Source organism: Drosophila ananassae, chromosome XL (genome assembly GCF_017639315.1).
Source record: "Drosophila ananassae strain 14024-0371.13 chromosome XL, ASM1763931v2, whole genome shotgun sequence".
Taxonomy (NCBI): Eukaryota; Metazoa; Arthropoda; class Insecta; order Diptera; family Drosophilidae; genus Drosophila; species Drosophila ananassae.
In genome coordinates this window covers 3,365,143-3,385,720 of record NC_057931.1, presented here as the reverse complement: position 1 = coordinate 3,385,720, position 20,578 = coordinate 3,365,143, and the positions used below count along the sequence as shown (strand labels likewise).

Below are 20,578 nucleotides of genomic sequence, written 5' to 3'. Positions count from 1 at the left end.
TAATAATTGAGGTAATTGAGGTTTTGTATGATTTTTGATAAATATTAGTTGGTCGCAAGGATATAGTAGTGATGAAAGAAGTGTTAAGCAGGTAACCTGCAGGTTAGGGTCTCCAGATATTTTAGAAGAAAATCTATGTTTTATTAGAAAATCTCTATCTTCGGGGTCACCGAAATTATAAAAACAGAGTAATTATGCTTAATGTTTTATTTTAGTTATAAAATCACATTTTCGTGCAATTATAATAGCAACTGAAGAAAGATAGTGGCTTCCATCTAGTAATCGGGGTCACCAAATCACCATAATTTTCCTTTTCTTTATATTTTTTTCAAAAGCTTTTTAAAATCTGACCTCTCGACCAAAAATCAACAAACTATTTTTGCATTTGTGGCACTTACCTGGCAGAACCAACCTGTCGTTGGCATTTTAATAACAAAAATCAAAGCCGCCTGCATAGAATCATCATTGAAAGCCGGTGAGGACCTGAAGAATGCTTTCCATTTTCCATTCTGTTTGTGGCAACGCAATCTCCGCAATATGCCAGCATTCTGTTTTCAGTGGCAGATACAAAATACAAAATAGAAAGTAGAAGCCAGAAAGGAGAATGCTTGAAAGGAACCAAGAACCTGGGGTTGCACCATCATTTCCTGCCCGAGCAAAATGTGTGACACAAAAGCCAAATAGCCTGGCAAGGGCAACATGTGGCCAGGACAATATAGAGGTACTAGTATATAGTTGTGCCAAAAGCACTGAGAGAAAAGGCTACTACGAGAAGAGTATAGGGTTTATAACATGGTAGTGTCCTTTTTGGAGAGTGTATTTTTTGGTTTTCTGGTCCTGGCAGCCTGGCAAGTTTGTTTTTTGAGGCAGTGCCAAAGTGCCTGCGGTTATGCGCTATGCCACACAAGAAAGCAAAAACCAGAAAAACCGAAACTTGGCTACCAGCTTGAAGGCTATATGTACGTACATACCTTGCAACCTGCAACCTGCTACCTGCCTAGTGCCTTGTGTTTTGTGCCACGTGCAACGTGCAACGCATTAATGCCGCCTTTAAAATTTATGATATTTACTCAACCAGACAGACGTACCGACGAAGGCAATGAGCCAGCACACTCAAACCGCTGCCCTTTCCCATTTCCCAGCTTACTTGCCTCAGTTGCACCATCCATTTTGCATGGCTCTTGGATCCAAAGTGGCAATCACGACCAATGAGAGCCTGCTTAGTGAGTCATCGCAGCGAAATGTGCTTGCTTTTGGCTGTCCTGGGCTGGTCCTGGGCTAGACTCCTTCGAAAAGGGGCACAGGGCCACTTAACTTTTACTCGCCGTATGTGGGTTGTTCGGAAAGTTCAATTTCTTGGGTGGTTTTCTCGAGAATTGGGCTGTAAACAGTTGTAATTTATGAGGATTTTGATTAGTAGTGCTGGAAGGTGTCAAAAAAAGCAATAGTGTTGGAAAGAAGGACTTGTCGACGAAAATATTATGCTTGTTTTTGACTTTCTACCAAGAGACTTGGGTTTATAAATTGTATATTCTTACTTAAACAATATTAATATTTGTTATATGCTATTAATAGTTTGAAAAAGCAAGTATTTTTACTAAAAAGTGACCATACTCTATAAAATCAGTGTTGTTAAACGATTTGTAACTAAGTTTAAGGCTTTTTATGCTTTAATTTTCATAAAATGATAAATTATAGATGCTTCCAAGTAAATAGGGCCTTCTTACCTTCAAATTGCAATATTTTTAAAGCACTTGTTTAGAAAACATTTAAATCAGTGATGTAAAGCGCATTTGAAAGCAAAAGCCAGACATTTAAGGCACCCCTAGTGGGGGCCGGACATCAGGTCACTGCACATAGCGAGAGCACTAACCGACCAATTGCCCGGAGACGCTTATCCTTCGTTTAGTACGTCTCCGGTTGAGCCAATGTCCTTTCAATTTCGCATCCTGCCCGCGGGCCATCTGCACAAAAGTTGGCCATAGTTGGCAATAGTTCGTCCTTTCATTCCGTGGAACTAAGCACCAGTAAGCACCGACTGAGTTCAGTTTATTTTACGACGTTGCGTTGTCAACACCTGAGACACCTCACTCCTTTGGCTCCCAGTCCTGTTTCGTCCTTTTTTGTAATTTTGTTAAGTGAAGATAGAAGAAAAAGGTGAAAAATAAGGAGAAGCACAGCGACTGTTGTGGAAATTATTAGCAGCATGTTCTGTCGTCGCTGTTGGATTGATTTTAGGGCCGGAGAACATCCTCCGGTGGAGTGCTCCGGTCCCTGCGGTCGTCGCTTCCACCACAGATGCGTCCTTGTCCCCGGGGAGGTGGCGCGTGTACTCCGCGGCCAGGACTCCGGCGGCCTGGAGTGGTATTGCCACAATTGTCGTCAACTTTATCGCCTGCAATTGTACTTCGAGGTAGCTACTGACTGTACTATAAGAGGGATATCCTACCTGTAGCCCCCGAGTAGTTGCCACCAGGTGGGGGCTTTGGGGCGCAATTTATGGGCCACAAGTTTCTCGTCTTGATTGAATTTAGCGTCGGGCTGTGTGTGTGGCAGTGGCAGGTGTTGTGTAACGCCTGCCGCTCTGTGGCAACCTCTGACCTTCAGGCCATGACTGTACTTGCCAATTAAATTGGGCTTACGATGGGCTGAGCTTATCTCGAGTGCATCAACTTAATTAGCCAAACAGCCAGGTATAAAGGCACTCAGAAAAACAAGGCATTACTCAGGGTACTTGCTATTGGCTAGAGTACTAAAGTAATGCCTATAGTGTATAATCGTCTGGAAAAGAAGAAGTAGATTCAAATATCTTTGCCCATTCTTATCCGATTCTTAGGGGTACCCCTTGCAAAAACCGAGATATTCCCATGTGGCCCCTTCTGGTGTCTATATCTTTGGTAATTCTCCTCCGATCCTTGAGCGGAATACCTTAAAACATTTGTGGAGCGATTCCCCACCAATCTCCATCAAAATCCTGACACAAAATATTTTTTACAATTTTTTCAAATTTTCCTAAGGGTACCCCCTTTCAAAAACAGGGATATTCCTACATGGCTCCTTCTGATGTCTATATCTTTGGTAATTCCTATCCGATTCTTAAAAGGAATACCTTAAAACATTTGTGAAGCGATTCCCCACCAATCTCCATCAAAATCCTGACACAAAATATTTTTTAAAATATTTTCAAATTTTCCTAAGGGTACCCCTTGCAAAAACAGGGATATTCCCACATGGCTCCTTCTGATGTCTATATCTTTGGTAATTCTCCTCCGATCCTTGAGCGGAATACCTTAAAACATTTGTGAAGCAATTCCCCACCAATCTCCATCAAAATCCTGACACAAAATATTTTTTAAAATTTTTTCAAATTTTCCTAACGGTACCCCCTTTCAAAAACAGGGATATTCCTACATGGCTCCTTCTGATGTCTATATCTTTGGTAATTCTCATCCGATCCTTGAGCGGAATACCTTAAAACATTTGTGGAGCGATTCCCCACCAATCTCGATCGAAATCCTGACACAAAATATTTTTTAAACTTTTTTCAAATTTTCCTAAGGGTACCCCTTGCAAAAACAGGGATATTCCCACATGGCTCCTTCTGATGTCTATATCTTTGGTAATTCTCATCCGATCCGAATTCTCATTAAGCGGAATACCTTAAAACATTTGTGGAGCGATTCCCCACCAATCTTCATCAAAATCCTGACACAAAATATTTTTTAAAATTTTTTCAAATTTTCCTAAGGGTACCCCTTGCAAAAACAGGGATATTCCTACATGGCTCCTTCTGATGTCTATATCTTTGGTAATTCTCCTCCGATCCTTGAGCGGAATACCTTAAAACATTTGTGGAGTGATTCCCCACCAATCTTCATCAAAATCCTGACACAAAATATTTTTTAAAATTTTTTCAAATTTTCCTAAGGGTACCCCTTGCAAAAACAGGGATATTCCCACATGGCTCCTTTTGATGTCTATATCTTTGGTAATTCTCCTCCGATCCTCAAGAGGAATACCTTAAACGATTTCTAGATAAGTTCCCCACAGTTCTGCATCTAAATCTAATAACAAAATACTTTTTAAATTATTTTTATAATTTTCTGATAGAGCCCCTTGGAAAATCCATGATTTCCGCATATCACCTCCTCCGATGTCTATAACTTTGCCAATTTCCAACCGATTTTTATGCAGAATACCTTTTACGATTTGTGGGACAGTTCGTGGACAATCTACATCAGAATCTCTAAACAAAGCTGTCCAGAAATATTTTCCCAATTTTTCCCAAATGAAACGGAAACCACTGCGGTCGGTTTGGAAAAAGTAAAATGTTGTGTAACTCGTGGCAGGTGTCTGAAACTTTTGAAAGCCGAGCGGTCAATAGAGAGCCGACATCTACGTCAATTGCGTGGCTATTTCTGGCCATTTCTTTTAGGAAAATACAAAAAAAAATGCATATATTTTTATGCGCAGAGAATACCCTTGAACCCTCGAGAAAAAAAGAGAAAAAAATGCAAAAAATAAATGCATGCAGGGGAAGAAACAATAACGAACGCCACGACACGTGCACCTCAAGTGTGTGTGTTCCTCCCACAGCCCCTTCCCCCTGTGCCCCTATCTGTTTAAGCCCAGTTTGCAGACTCTTGCCATTTGGCTGAAAGTCCGCTGCGTCATCAAAAGTGTGCAACAATGGCTAAATTACAGTTACAATTAAAAATGGCGACGATGCTAAAGGATTTTCTGGGCTTACCACCCCTTTATTTTCTCTCTCTGTATAGGAGTGGGTCTATGTGTGTGTGTGTGTTAGCTAGGTAAAAAAAAAAATAAAAAGGATCCAGATGATGCAAATGTAAGGAAAGCATTGTTGCTGTCTTGAGTCCTGAAAAAAAGTCTTGAGAATTGCAATTAACGTTAAGTGAAGAAAAGCAACAAAAAAGGGTCTGTTGTACTGGTTTCTGGGCACTGGGGTTTTTGGCCAAAATGCTTAGCCAACTGATGGCAATGAATTGGTTAAGATTAAAGCCAAAAACAAATTACCGGCTTAGACCAAAACTTATTATGGTTATTTCTGGTTGAGCTTCTGGTTTCCGGTTCAGGGAAGACATTAAAAGCAGACATTACAAATTATTGGTAATTAGGTTCTTCAGTTGTGTTTTTCTTTGTTTTTTGGTAATTAGTTTTCTTTAAGATTCAAGTTTTAAAACTATATTATAGACTACTTAATTTTTATTGGCTCTTAATCCTAGTTTTTAAAAAAAGATAGCATTCAGTGCTGCCAATTCTAAGTTTCTTTTAAAACTTATTTTCTTTTCATTTCATTTTTAAAGGATTTTTAATTTTTGACTTATAAATAGCTTATTATTTTTTAAATACTTTATTTTTAACACTTATTTTTGTAATCTTTTAAATAATAAACAATTAAAAAATATAAAAATGCTTAGATCTTTACAAAAGAAAGTAATAATGGGCAGCACTGATCTCTGATCTCAAAATCATTGCCTCATTTTCAGGAAATTGTATATTTTTTTTCATTAAAAAGCATATTAAATTTAATTTATATTTAAAATGATACTCTAATATCTAATACTTTATTTTAAACACTAATCTTTTTTTTTTAAACAATATATGGTAAATATGGTTAGATCTTTACAAAAAGAATGAAAGAATTGGCAGCACTTTTTTGGCAATCCTAAAGTGACCGTTCTTGTTTCTTAAATAATAACCATAAAGCCTAATCATATTCTTGTCTTAATACTAGTTGGCACTGAAATACCGAGAAAATATTTAATTTTCCTCTAATAGACTTTTACTTTTAAGTTTTAAAAATGAAATCCTGGCTTTAAAAACTTGTTATTAAGCAAAACTTCACAACTAAAAGTAAACTGAAAGCAAAAGAGCAAAAAAGTGAAATGTAAAGCCACCTGCAGTGAGCTGGCCTAATTAAGTTCTCAACACGGTCTTGTAACCCGTAACCTGTCACCTGTCACCTGCAATTAATTAAATTTCAACTGAATTTCTACCTTCTACCATCTGCCTTCTAGATTGCCATCTGTGATGATTACAGCCTGCCCGTAGACTTTGTTAAAAAACGACCGTCCAGCTTCGATCCGTGCCTGGCGGAGGCGATACCAGCGAATCCCGAGCACTGGATAGCCCCCAGTCCGCAAACAGAATTTGTAAGTATCCTTTCTATATCCTGTATAGCTGGTACATCCTGTATGGCCAGTATCTCCTGTGTAGCCAGGATGGGCCTGCCTGTTATCCTTCAGCATCCTTTGGCCTGGTTAAGTGGGTCGCACTTTTTCCTGGGTGGTTGGGGGACTTGTTTAGATTGGCTTGATGGTTGAATGGTTGCCAGGACGAAGGACAATTAACTGCCCTGGACAGCTAATTGATAAACTGCACGCTCCATGGAGCTCTCCTTTTTTTCGGCCAGAGGGTATGAGGAGTCCTGGGAGGGAGTCCATTGCAATAAGCAATGCGTTAATGAAAAGCCACTCACTCCTGGATATCCTTGACTGTTTATCCCCGGCAGGATAGCCCCGGCAGATCCTGGCCAAACAATGCACGGGCTATTGGATAAATATTGTAGGAAAATATAGAAGGGCGGGAAATCATAAAAAACTGCCCAGCAGGCGGTCATAACAAAAAATGTACAAACAGAGAGACAGAGAGAGCAAAAAAGGATAAAAAGGACTACTAAGTAAGCTGTTTTTTAAGCCTAGTTTGTTGGTATTTTTTTGGCCAACACTTAAAGCCAAAAGATACCATCAGGCTGCACCAAAAGCCTGCTCCTCGTGCCACAAATCAAAACATGCCTCCCAAAAAAAATCCAAAGAAAAAAAATCTTTGATTCTCATTCCAAGAACAGGACCTTAGATCCTTTGGGGGGTAGCTGGCGCTCCATTTTATGGCCCATACGGAAATATTTTGTGCTTTTTCTGTTGTTTCCCTTTGCATATTGCCACTAAAAATGAAAATGAAAGCCAAGAGGCCCAAGCGCCGCATGAGGCATTCACATAAAAAACGGAGAAAATAAAAAATAAAACGAAAGAAACAGAAACCAAAAGTCGAATCTCGAAGAGAAACAGCACTTGAAATTCATTTTATTGAAATTTGTTTAGCCCGGCGAGGAATGCGATTTGTGTGCCTTCGTGCCTCATTGCCTGGCTGCTTCCTTGCCACATAAATAAGATTTGCGGCAAGGACCTTCAGGAGTGGCAGGATCTGGCTTCTGGCTTCCTAAATCACTGCCAAGTATATGCAGTTTGTTTTTCTGCCATTTTTCTGCAAATAATTTAATAAGAAATTGCTCAATTGTTGGCTGGAATATTAGGAAAGTGGATTATTATTACAGGATTATTGTTTGAAGGGAAATCAAAGCTAATTTGCAAGGATTTTAAAGGATATTGTTGATCTTTTGACAAGATTTTGTGAGAAAATGTACTTGAAATATATTTAATTATAAAATTGTAGTCAATTTTAGTCAAGAAACTTTTTTAGAAAATGTTCAAAATGGTTCTGAAAGTTCCAGAAATTTAAAAAATATAATTATAAAACAATTTTAAATTGAAATCTAACATTTATAGAATATTTAAGAGAATAAATGTCATAGTACCTAGTATCATATAGCTTTTTCTAAAAACAATTATTTTAGGACAAAAAAGAGTACTTTTCTCTGTTTTTTGTTGACCAAAAAATAGTTAAATAAATAAATAACCAAACACCCGTAACAATTTTAAATGTAAGCCCACCTCTTATAATTTATTTTAGTCATTAAACTTAAAATTAATCCCCCTTTTCATCCATAACCTCATTAGGCCCAACTTTGAGGGCCAATCAGTTTGGTTAATTAATCATTAGGCCCAGTATTTTCTTTCTTTTGCCAGGGGATTGCCAGAATAATTTTCCTAGATTTTTCCAGGCAATTTTCCTGGTTTTCTCCTGACTCCCCCCCTGTGGCACTGCCCCCCGCATCCCCTCCCAAATATTCATGCAGCAAATGGCCCAAAGCGATAACGTTTAGCGCCTTTTGCTGTTCAGTTTTTTTTTTGTTTTTTATTTATTTATTTATTTTTTTTTGGCCCATCTCTTTCCCTCCTGGGCGGTTATTAATGTAATTCTATCTCATGACTTTTGTTTGCCGCCAACAGAGGCGTGTGTGTGACAGAGATGGGCTGGTGGGGGGGGGAGAGAGATGGCGCGAGACGCGTGTCCAGAGCCATGCGATGATGCCATAATAGCTTTCACTAAGAATGTGTGTGTGTGTGTGGAGGTGCACTGGGAGAAACTTGATATGATTTTTGTGGTTTTTATAAAAAAAGAATGCATTTTTTACCATTTTTATTTCTAGAATTTGAGTTTTTAGGCCTATTTCTTTCATTTCTGTAATATTTTTTTTCAATTCTATTTCTCTTTTGTGAATTTTTCTATTTTCTTATTGAAATTAAAAGAGTTTTAAGCTGAAAGTCAATGAATTTAATTTGAAAAATAATAATGAAGAGGTTTCTTTTTACTTTTATTTATTTATTGTTTTAAAAACGTTTTTTTTTTTTATTAATGTAATACAAGTAAAGTTACCATTTTTCAATTATTTTGTCTTTGTTTCTTAAAAATACTCTTTAAAATCAATTATATAACAAAAAAATTGAAAATAAGGCTTTTAAAAATTATAAATAATAATAAAAAATAGTGGGCGCCAAATTTAAAAACATTTCTTGTATAAAATTAATGATTCTAACTAAATAGTAGCTAAGGGGATTTCTTTCTTCTCTTTAACTTTGAGAGTGTGTCCAATTTTATTTGTTTAATTAAATGTAATAAAATCTTCTGTCAGTGTATTTGAGCCATTGTTGTGGCTGTTTTTTCTTGCCATTTTTTCGGTGGCAGCTCACGTTTTAATGGCAGGCAGCGAGCGCGACATTTTTCGATATGTGGAGCGTCTGGCTTTGAAGTGGGGCTTTGTACCAGGATGGGGCCAAAAAAAAAAAAGGAAAATCTAAAAAACAAGGAGAGTGGGAGTGGGAGTATGGTTTGGCTTTTACAGTTGTTGCTATTACTCTCCACGGAGTAATATTCAACGATAACTCAGCCACCATCCAGAGTTTCCAACAAAAGCCGCAGCCAGGACACGATTCTGTTTATATACAAGTTAGTGTGTGTGTGAGTGTGTGTGTGAGGGAGTGTGTGTACTTTTGTTTATTTCAATAACTTGGCTATGGCTATGGCCATGGTTTCCATATACATTTTTTTTCTTTATACACTCCCCCCCTAACTCAGCTCATCGTCAAAAAGCAAGAAACGCCAGAAGAGACAGCTTCAGCTTAAATATCACTCATACGTCCTGTTGTCTGCGGAGCTTCGAGGAAGGATATAGAATTCCACCAGATGGTGAGGGGTATGGGGTTAAAGGGGGATAAGAGATAACAAATTAGAAAAATATATAACTTAAAAAATTATAGATAAAAATATAAACAAAAATGCTTTTCAAATATTTTTTAGAATTAAAATCTCTTTTAAAAATTAATTTTTTGTGAAAACTCTTCCTAAGATTTTCATTTAATTTAGGATTTTGTTTCATTATCTCTCTTACTTTCCATCTCTCCACTCAAATTGAATTTAAATATATTTTTCTCAGTGCTTTCAATCATCAGATAGTCGGAGATAATTTTTGCCAAGTTACGGGGGCATGTCCAAACAGGGAGCTCTTATTCAGCATTAGTCTGTCAGGATCGAGAGGCTGAGGACGAGGGCAGTTAGACAAAAGGCGGGCAGACAGGACAGACAATGCCAGAGGACTGGAAAGGACCTCATACCACAACTCCTCCCCAACAGGATATCAACCAATAACGACGATTCCGTCGCTTTTTCATTAAAGTTGGCATAAAAATCACGTTGCTGCGGCAACAGGACGAGCATAGACACAAGGTCCTGCTTATATCCTTGGATAATCAAAGGCAAATATTTAAACACATGATAGGTAGTCCTGTTGCTTATTTTCCCCAAGTTCAAATTTCATTAAAACCGGAGTTAGACTAGCAGCCTCCACAACTCACTTGTAATTTATGACTTTTAATTGAAAATGTCCATGCATGTCCTTTTGGCCAGGACATGTTAGCAGAGCCATGTTGGCGGAAATTTATGCTCAACATAATGGCCTAACATTCGGTCTACGTTAATGTCACCAAAGTGTGGCATTTCCCTGATGTCCTTGATGGCCATTTGTCAGTGGAAATGGCATCCCGGCACATCCTGGAGCATCCGGTCATTGTGATTGACATGGAATTGTTATGAGCCAGGCTCATATGTTCCTTCCACTTGAAATCCATCCGTTCATCCATCTATCCAGCAACCATCCATCCGTCCATCAATCATTCATCCTGGCAAATCAAAAGATCGAATCCTGGGCAAAATCCATTACCTGGCAACTGTCTGGCTCCTTTGTTTTCAATTTTCCTCGCAAATGTCCATCATTTTCTCGTTAATTAGTTTCCCTTCTCCTCCATGCCATTTGAGGGCTAAACTGTGAGGGATATTAAACGTTAAATGGCGATTATTTTGAGTAGAAAGTTTTTTAAACTTTTAGAAACTGAACTTGAAGGGAGTACTTTGGGTTTAAAAAGATATTATTGGTCTTTAAATGGCAGAGAAACTGCTCTAGAAAATGAAAATAAAATGCTTACAGTCCGGTTTTTTTTATGAAAAATAAACAATAAAATAAAAATAATAATTAATTATTAAAAATATAGCGCCCTCCTCCTCGATTCTCAAAGGCCGCACTTAAGCAGCTCTAAAAATTAAAAAAAAAAATAATTCCACTTTAAAATAAATAATTATTAATATAAATAAATAAAAATTAATAGTTAAAAACAGCGCCCTCCTCCTCGATTCTCATAGGTGGCACTTAAGTAGCGCCAAAAAATTAAATTAAAAATTTTTATTTTAATAAATTTTTTTTATTAAAGTTCCCTGCTCCTTTACGTTTCTCTTTTTGCTCCTTCTACTCCACCTCATCCCTCCCTGCTCCCGCTCCTTCTACAACTCTCTTCTTCTACTTCCTCCTTCTACTCCTCCCTTCTTCTACTCCTACCTCCCCCTACTTCTACCTCCTCCTACTCCTACTCTTCCTCCGGATCCTCCCTTCTCCTCCTCTTTCCTCCTTCTTCCACTTAAATCACTTAATAATTTTATATTTAAATAGTTATTAAAACAGAATAATAATTTTTAAGAAAAAATACAAACCTTTGGTGGTTCAGAAGGGAGGAGGTGTTTAGTATAACCCCCCACTTATTGCCACTTTAGGGTGGCTCCGATTTTATAGATTGGTTTTTCGGGTGGCTCAATACCACCGTTACCATATAGTATCTACCACTAGCCCTCTAGGTAGACCATCTGGGGGAAACCCGACAAGTGCTATAAACGAGTTGGCCTTTTCTTTTAATTTTCCCCTTTTTTTTTTGATTTCCTTTTTCAATTAAATTGAAAAAAAAAAGAAATCGGAAATTGAAATGCAAATCAAATTAGTGGGAAAACAAAAGCTAATTCGTTCTTTGTTCCAAACAGCTGCCGTTTGGCGAAGCCCAACAAGCGTTGCAAGTACCAGGGGCAGCAGCTGCAGCAGCAACAGTAGCAACCGCATCAGCAGCAGCAGCAGCAGGAGGTGGAGGAAGCGGAGGAGGAGCAACAGCAACAACAACAGCAGTTGCAACATCAGCAGCAGCAGCAGCAGTACCAGTTGCAACATCAGCTGCAGCGGCAACATCAGTAGTGCCACCATTGCCTGCACCACTTGCCACATTGCCACATCAGCAGCAGCAGCAGTCGCAGCAGCAACAGCACTTGCAACAAATCAGCAACAATAACAACAACAATACGCACAGCCAACATCACAACAACAACAATACATTGCCAGTGGGAGTGCAACAACAACAACAACAACATCAGCAGCAACACCAACAACGTGCCACATTGCAACATCCACCGCTGCCGAACAGCAACATCAAGCAGGCGTCGGTGAAGCTGATCGAAGGATACTCGGATCCGAAGGACACGCGACAGCACAAGAAGGTCTACCACAAGAAGGCCAAGAGACGCTCCAATCCGGGCCACAAACGGACGCATCAGCAGCATCAGTTGCAGCTGCAACTGCATCTGAAGCATCAGCATCAGTTGCAGCTACTGCAGGAGCAACTGCAACTGCAACAGCAGCAGCAGCAACAGAAGCAGCAGCACCAGCCACAACAGCAACAATTACAACAAACTTTGCCAACAACAAGGAGTGTGCAACAGCAGCAGCAGCCGGTGCAACAACAGCAACAGTTGCATCAGCAGCAACAACAGCGACATTCCACCTACAACAACAACACCAGCAACAGCAGCAGCAATCTAAGAAAGGACAAAAGGAACAGCCAATACAATTCAGGTGAGCAAGGATCCCATTCATAATTCATGATTTTTAAGAAAAGTAGGGACTACTGGGCGTATACTTGATGTGAGATGCAGAGTACAGTGGAGCAAGTTCGATTCCTGGCTCACACTTCCCATGCTGAAGTTTTTAATTTAAAATTTGTTTTCTTAAAAAAATTTTTAGCTAATTTATAAGAAAATGGTATATTTTTTTTTAAATATATAATTATCAATAACATAAAAAATAAAATAAATTGAAATTAAAATAAATTTAAAACACAAGCAACATTTAATTTACCAATTAATAGAGTTTATATTTATAAAGTTAGTGAGATTACTTATGAGCTTATTCAGAAAAAATGCATAGTTTAATTTATGATTTATGATTTTATTAATTATTATTATTTTAATTTTAAATAAAAAGACAACATAATAGAGTCTTCATAAAAACTATAACTTTTAAACAAAATTTAGAGAGTAATTGTATAAAAAATCATCAACTGATCAACTGATGAGTTAGACAATTTTAAATGGAAATCATTTTTTTTAAGTCTATTTTTTAAGGTTTTTTTTTGTAAAATCCTTAAAAACTAAACTTTATTCGAGATCTAAAAGAGGTTAGAGAACTATTATACTATTTTTGTTTGAATTGTTTCTTAAGATGTGGTTTCAAAAATTAATAACTTAATTTATACCCAAGCTTGGGGCCTTCTTATCTTAATTTTTAACACATTTTCCTAATTTTAAAACTAAAAAAGTAAGCTTTAAAAAGAAATAAGGCCAAAACCTGATGGAAAAAAGAACCTCCCGCCAAAAAAGAGTCTGAAAAGAAAACCACCAAGCATATTGCACTTATTTTGTAATTTCAGTAATGAAAGGCCTCTGTCTTTTGGATAATTGTGAGGTTGTAAGGATATACTATATATCCTTTCACAAGTACTAGGTAGTTTAAAGAAATAAATAAAATAATATAGACTTAACCCGAGGCGGGGCTGGGAGGCGGCGCTGACAGTTTCTAATTAAGTCGCAGCGACGACACTGCGGCGCCCGAGGACTCGCAATTGAAACGCAAATGGAGTTGACGCAGTCTATTTGGCGCTTGGCTGCCGCCTCCACTTCTGCCACTGCCACTGCCACTGCTTGGGGGAGAGTCCTTTGGCAAGGATTCCCCCTCTTAATCAGAGTCTCTGCCATTTTCCATTTTCCATTTTACGCTTGGCTAATCGAAGTCGCCGCAGCGCGAAAAGTTCTATCCTGCAGCCAGATGGGCTTGAGTCCTTGGTCCTTCTAATTGGTGGCTAGTTGTAGTTGCAGTTGCTGCCAGGACTCCCTGCTGCCCCCCTTGCAGGACCTCTTTTTTGTTGTCTAATCAACCTCAACAGGCTTCTGGACGAGTTTATTGATTTTAATTGTCTTTTTTTTTATAATTAAGAACTTTTTTAAGCACTTATAGAATATAATTAAAATAGTCCTGTATCCTTGATCCTTTTCAGACTCTTCTGCACCGAAGTCCTCTGATGACGAGGCGGATATAGACGAGGAAGTCGAACAGCCACCTCTGCCAGTTGGAGTTGCAGCTCCTCTGCCCGGAACTCTACCCGGAACAGGACCTCCAGCAGCTCCCTCTGTGCCACCAGCCACCACTGTCCTGCAGTCGATTCTACCCCAGGCAGGACTCAACTCCCCGGACTCCATATCCGACGATCTAGTGCGTCCTCTGCCGCCGCAGCTGCAACGCAGTCCCAGGAAGCTAACAGTTGCCACCTCGGAGCACAGCAAGCGCCAGCCCTCGCCCTACTACTACTCCGATCTTCTGAAGAGTCGGGACAAGGACAAGGACAAGGACAAGGATAAGGACAAAGACAAGGACAAGGACAGGGAGGAGATCAAGTTGAAGAGCCGCCAGTCGACGGCCAGCGAACCGCCGCAGCAAAGTGCCTCCCAGCAGCCGGCGGCCTACCGGAAGAGCTCCAGCTTGGATGTGCCCCAGCCCCAGGAGGAGGAGTTGCCACAGCCAGCCGAGAAGGACGAACAGGAGCTAGACGAGGAGCTAGAGCTCAAGGACTTGGAGGAACTAGACCCGGAGAACCAGGCCACCCCGAAGCGGTACAGCTTCACGGAGGAGGGCGTCCACATAATACGGTGCGAGACGCCGAGCACCAGCACCTCCGAGGAGTCCGACTGCAGCGAGTGCCTGAAGCGGCGCGAGTGGCACGCCCGGGCCTTGGCCCTCGTCCGGAAGACGTGCAACGTCCAGCCTCGCCACCCAACCGGCAGCAACTCCACCGGCAGCGAGCTCCAACTCCAGCTCCAGCACTGCGACGCCGGCGAGGGTGAACTCTTGAAGTGCTGTCCCCCACCACCAGCTCCTGTTTCATCCTCTGCAGGGTCAGTTCAAGGACAACCAGGACCAGGACAAGGACTAGGACTAGGAAGTGGTATTGAGCCGATGCCACCGCACCGCCTGCTCGGACCAGCAGCCGTGTGCGGAGCCTGCATCGCCGCCCCACCATCCTCCTCCGGCGGCCGGGGTAGCCGTGGTGAAGCCGGAGGCGGAGGCGATGATCTGGAGGAGGAGTACTTCCGGCCACGCAGCATCTTCTATGTCCATCCGCATGGCGTCCATGAATGCGCCGAGTGTGCCATCCAGCCACCAGCGAACCAAACGCCGGCCAACGCCCTAGATCTCTACCACCGAGCTGAGGAGGAGGCGGAAGCTGAGGAGGAGGAGGAGGACGAAGACGACGACGAGGGTGACGGAGACGGAGACGAGGAGGATACGGAGGACTCGGAGGACACCGTCGACTCAGAGGAGGACATCATGGGCAGCCGCAGTCGCCGGCAGATCTATGAGACGGCCTTCGACTGCAAGATCGCCAAGTCGGACGATGACCTGGACGAGGTGGATCGCATCACCAATCATTCCGTGCTGCTGCAGCTCACCAACAACGGTAATACAGAGGCACTGGCACTGCCACTGCCACTGGCAGCCGCTTCCAAGACCCGTTCCGACTGCAAGCGGGCCAAGAACTCCAAGAACCAGGCGCTCCAAGAGCAGGCGGGCGAGGCCCAGGTTCAGGTCCATCACGTCCAGGCGGAGATGGGCAAGCTGCAGCTCAGCCAGGTGGATCAGCAGAATCAGAACCAGAACCAGAGCCAGACAGCCAATCCCGGCCAGAATCTACAGCAGATGAAGGGCAGCGAGCCATCGGGGAGCAGCAGCAACCAGCAGCTACCCGTGCGGGGGTATACTCCGTCGCCGCCATCCACGGCACCGCTGCCGATGAAGTTCCCGGGCAAGCACGACCGCTACCTGAACATGAACAGTATTAGGAGTGCCCCCAACCTGCCCGCCGCCAACCCAGCCCATCCCCGGCTGCGGGACCTCCGCCTGCCGCTGCAGTCCATCAAGAACCAGCAGATGTGCGGCGGGAGCAGCAACGACAACAGCCTCACCGACAGCGCCTACGTGAATCCGCCCTCCACCAACTCCAACTCCAACGCGGCCTCCGGCTCGGCCTCTGCCTCGGTGTCCCTCGCCGGCGGAGGAGGAGTGGGAGGAGGTGGCCCCGGAACAGGAGTCGGTTCTGTATCGGGAGCTGCTCCGCGAAGGCCACGATCCTTTGTCCTGGAGTCGGGCAGGGTGCTGGAGCTGCGGAGGAGTGCGGGTGCGGGTGCGGGTGGACAGGTGCAGGGCTCGTCCACGTCGCAGCGCCACCATCATCCGCACCATCACCACCATCGGCGGGGCCACCAGCGGCCGGGCAAGGGCCAGGGCCAGGGGAGCATACCCGGGCACAACTACAGCAGCACGGAGAGCATCGCCACCTCGAGCAGTGGCGGCAGCATGGAGTCCCTGCGCTCCAGCACCAGCGAGGGCAACCGCAGCACCTCCAGCTCCGAGTCGCGCCACTCCAGCTCCCTCAGCTCCCATAGCTCGGAGAGCGGCGGCAGCGGCGGGAACGGCAGTACCGGCTCCAGTGTGGCCTACCCCCTGAGACCGGCGCCCCTGCTGCTCCACTCCAAGCTCCACATCCTCAGCCCCATCTCGGATAAGTCCTCTCAAGAACCGGCATCGGCCAGTGCCTCCGAGCAGTCCCAGCAGCAGCAGCAGCAGGTGGTCCAGGTTCAGGTGCAAGGACAGCAGCAGGGGCAGGGGCAGGCGGGCCAGGAGGAGGTCCTGGCGGGAACTGGGGCCTCCGCCAAGCAACTGCGTGGGAATCGGGGCGCTGCTCCCAACAAGGCGCTGCTCCAGCTGGCCGACGAGCTCCTCGGATCGGACAGCGGGATATCCCTGCACTCCCGGGAGGAGGGGAAGCCGCCCACCCAGGCCGGACTGGCCCTGCAACGGCTCACCCTGCCCAAGTTGCAGCTGATTGGGGCAGACACCTCCGTGTCCGGGGCAACAACTACTGCCGCCGGTGGCAGCACCCAGGCCAGTGGCAGCGGGGCAGGAGCAGCAGCTGGAGCCGGGGGCATGCCGCAGGATCTGAGGGATCTGCCGTTCGATATGCCGAAGCTGAGGCGCCGCAAGACCCTGCAACAGGAGGCGGCCTGCACCTCGGGCAGTGCCACCTCGGTGGACCTCGGCGAGCTGCCCTTCGACATGCCCAAGCTGAGGAGGCGTCTGCGGGCCAACCAGGCGGAGATCAACAACCTGCTGATGCACAGCACCGAGTCGAGTGGCATCTCGCAGGCCTCCTCCAGCCATTCCATGCGGGATGACCAGAAGATGTCCACTAAACTGGGTGAGTTTCCAGATCCTCCTAGTCCTAGTCCTTGTACTGTTACTAATCTACTGACTCTCATTATCCTTCCAGATACGGCTCTCTTCCGGCAGAATCTCACCCTGAACCTGAACGAACCGCGCCAGGCCACCAAGCAGTTCGGGAGCTTGGATCTCCGAGGACTCAACAGCAACAAGGAGCTGAACATGAATCTCTGCCAAGGATATGTCACAGCTGTGGATCTGATTGATGTCAGCATTCCGTTGGAGAGACAGGGGTGAGTGGCTTTGCTTATTTATTTTGAAGAAAAATTTAGGCTTCAAAGGATATTCAAGTAGGTTCTACTTTAAGCTTATAATTCTCAATCAAAGAGTTCTCTTGAGTGCTCTCTCTTAACACTCTCTCTCTTAATATCTCTGTCTTACGATTTCTTTCCTGAAATAATCTCTTAAATCTCAACTCAAAGGATATTCAAGTAGAGTCTACTTCAAGCTTTTAATTCTTAATCACAGAGTTTGCTATTTCTTCTTTTTTGCATCTTCTCCTCTTCGTGGAAGATACTATTGATTGCTCTCTTAAAAGGATCTCTTCCTTAGCATCTCTCTCTTTCTCCAGTCTTAACCTAAAGGATATCAAGTAGATTCGCTTGTGATCTTCTTCTTGCTATTGCTTCCTCTCTTAAAAAGAACTATTTCTTAACATTCTCTCTCGGAAGATCTCTCCCATAAGATCTCTTCTCTTAAATAAGCTCTCAAATCTAAGAGAAAATTATACGTGAATCTTCTTGTTGGAAGTTGCTATTATTTGTTTTCTTAAAATTATATCTATCTTGACATCTCTCTCTTAACACTCTCTATCTTAAGATCAGCTCTCAAATCTAAGAGCAAACTATTTATGGGAGTAATCCCTGTTTTGAAGCATAAAAGTATGCTATGTTTTATAAATATTTCTATAAATTTTTCCCATAGATGGTATCATGGAGCTATAACCCGAATCGAAGCAGAAACCACATTGCGTCCTTTGGCTGAAGGATCCTTTTTAGTTCGCAACTGTGAGTCCACCAAGCAGGACTACTCCCTCTCCCTCAAGTAAGACTACTAATATTATTCTTAAAAAATAAATTTTAATACAAAAATATCCTTTTTTTTAGGGGCGCTAAGGGCTTCATGCATATGAGGATACAACGCAACGAAACCGGCCAGTACATTTTGGGCCAATTCAGTCGTCCTTTCGAGACGGTGCCCGAGATGATCCGGCACTTCTGCCTCAACCGGTTGCCGGTGCGCGGTGCTGAGCACATGTGCCTCATCGAACCGGTTATAGCCCAGTTGCTCTAAGAAGGATCCAAGGATCTATATCCTTAAAGAAGAAAAAAAAACCTTAAGAGATAAACCAAACAACAGAATAACATATTAATAGCATGTAGAGGATATTAGGAAACATATGTGAACATTGTATTGCACTAGTTATATGCGAATAGTTGTAAACGGAATTTTTGCAAAATCTGTTTGTTTTTTTGTTTTTTTTTTTCTAAATCACAACAAAAACAACAACAACAACAACAATAATAAATGAAGAGAAACAAGAACAACAAGTACACCCACACATACTAGTTTAGCGTTAAAAGTACGTAGCACATTCAGACAATACCAACAAATAATAATTACAAAAAAAAATCACAAAAAAAAAGGATATTTATATAGAAGGCATATATATATATGAGGAGGATAATGATGATCGTAATGACGAAGGGCAATGAATATATACACAACAAGGATATACAAAAAAATGCATATATATGTATATGTAGAAGATACAAGAGCACTTGACAGTTGGGCATTTTTTAGATGTGTTTTTACGCCGAAATCGTAGAATTATAATAGACTCTACCTACACTCTGCAACTATCACATACACTTGAAAAAAAAAAACAGTAAAAAAGAGAAAACTTGAGTATCTTATGCAACTTTCCGTAGCACACACACACACACATACTCACACAAAAATTAAATTTCCATTCCTGTTTGGCTTCAAATTGGCTTCAAAATTTCACATCATACACTGAGAGAAACAAAATTCGAATAAACAGGAATGGATAATGGCTTAGGGCACGTTTACACTATAAGAAAAAGTTTTAGCAAGCAACTCTAAAAATTTGTTAATTAATTTTATGTTAAAAAAAAAGAAACAAAATTGAAAAAAATAATGTCTATATAGTATATAGATGAGAACTATCTTTAGCCTGAAGCGATGTCGGATGTGTTTTTTTTTTTTTGTGAGTCTTAGCTGTAGGTCGAAAAAGGATAACAAGAAGGATACGCGAAATAGAACGCTCAAAGCGCTTTTTTGGTTAAAAAACAAGAAAAAAAAAAACAAAGGATCGAAATCGATATCGGAAGGATATAGCAACGCATATGAAAAGTCGGTTAAGTGTTAGTTTCTAATTAAAAACAAAATTTAAAAAAAAAACAAGAAAGTGGCAAAAACTATATATGTATGTATATGCATATATATATATTATGAATGCTAAATGATATATACTTACTATTTATATTTCTATATATACATCTATATATATATATATATACACGATATTAATGAGCAGTCAATGGTTTTTTGGTTCCAGTTCCGAGAGATGTGCTAGACGCTAATTAATTAATTAATTAATTAACTAATTATTGGCAGATTTCTGTTCCACCTTTGTACCGCCGAGCAATATGCAAAATGATTTCCAATTTACGTTTATATATCCATATATATACATATATATATGTGTGTGCCAAAGTATTATTCTAGTCTAGAATATTATTTTTAACCATTCTATTATACTTATTTATTAATACAATTTTATTTTGTTAAGCTCTCTGTTAATTGTTGCCTAATTTCTAATACTCAAGCAATCCGATGCAGTGCAATATATAACATATATATATATATGTATTATCTATATATATTATTTTGAATAATTTAGCTCTAAGTTGTGCCATGATTTTTGTCCATAATTAAGAGCCAAGTCCAGTGACAGTTTTCCGCGATTTCTCCCGTTGAAAGCTGCTCCAAATTCTAAACGGCTTTTGTAAATAAAAAAATATAGTATACAAAAAACAGAAACAGACAGATCGGATCAGATAATATGATTTTATTTGCAATAACTTCTAAGCTAAGATTTCAACTTTACATAGAGAACCGAACAGCAACCACATACATATACGATATATATATAAATATATATTTTGAGGCTTCCGTAGCAACGTAACGTAAATCCAGTAACAACAAGATCCACAATCCAAATGATATATCGCTTCCGTTTTTTTGTTGTGTATAAATGTACTTATTTCTGTGGATTAATCTAACCGATCCTTGAATTCCAAAAACAAACAAAGAAAAGGAGCTCTATCTCTCAAATCGCACCCTAAAATATCTGATTAATTCAATTAGTACAGAGCG

General features: G+C 41.5%; 1 protein-coding gene across 2 annotated transcripts in view; it reads left to right on the top strand.

Moving 5' to 3' along the window:
- The window catches only part of LOC6503596, a 65,003-nt gene extending 45,884 nt beyond the window's left edge, over positions 1-19,119 (top strand). For both annotated transcript variants that reach the window (XM_032452572.2, XM_044716706.1), the window contains exons 5-10: positions 6,042-6,176; positions 11,563-12,421; positions 13,899-17,153; positions 17,226-17,409; positions 18,101-18,220; positions 18,283-19,119. In XM_032452572.2, the coding sequence (XP_032308463.1) occupies positions 6,042-6,176; positions 11,563-12,421; positions 13,899-17,153; positions 17,226-17,409; positions 18,101-18,220; positions 18,283-18,469 (4,740 nt within the window). In that variant the 3' untranslated portion in view covers positions 18,470-19,119. The remainder of the gene's footprint in view (positions 1-6,041; positions 6,177-11,562; positions 12,422-13,898; positions 17,154-17,225; positions 17,410-18,100; positions 18,221-18,282) is intronic.
- Positions 19,120-20,578: the final 1,459 nt, after the last annotated feature.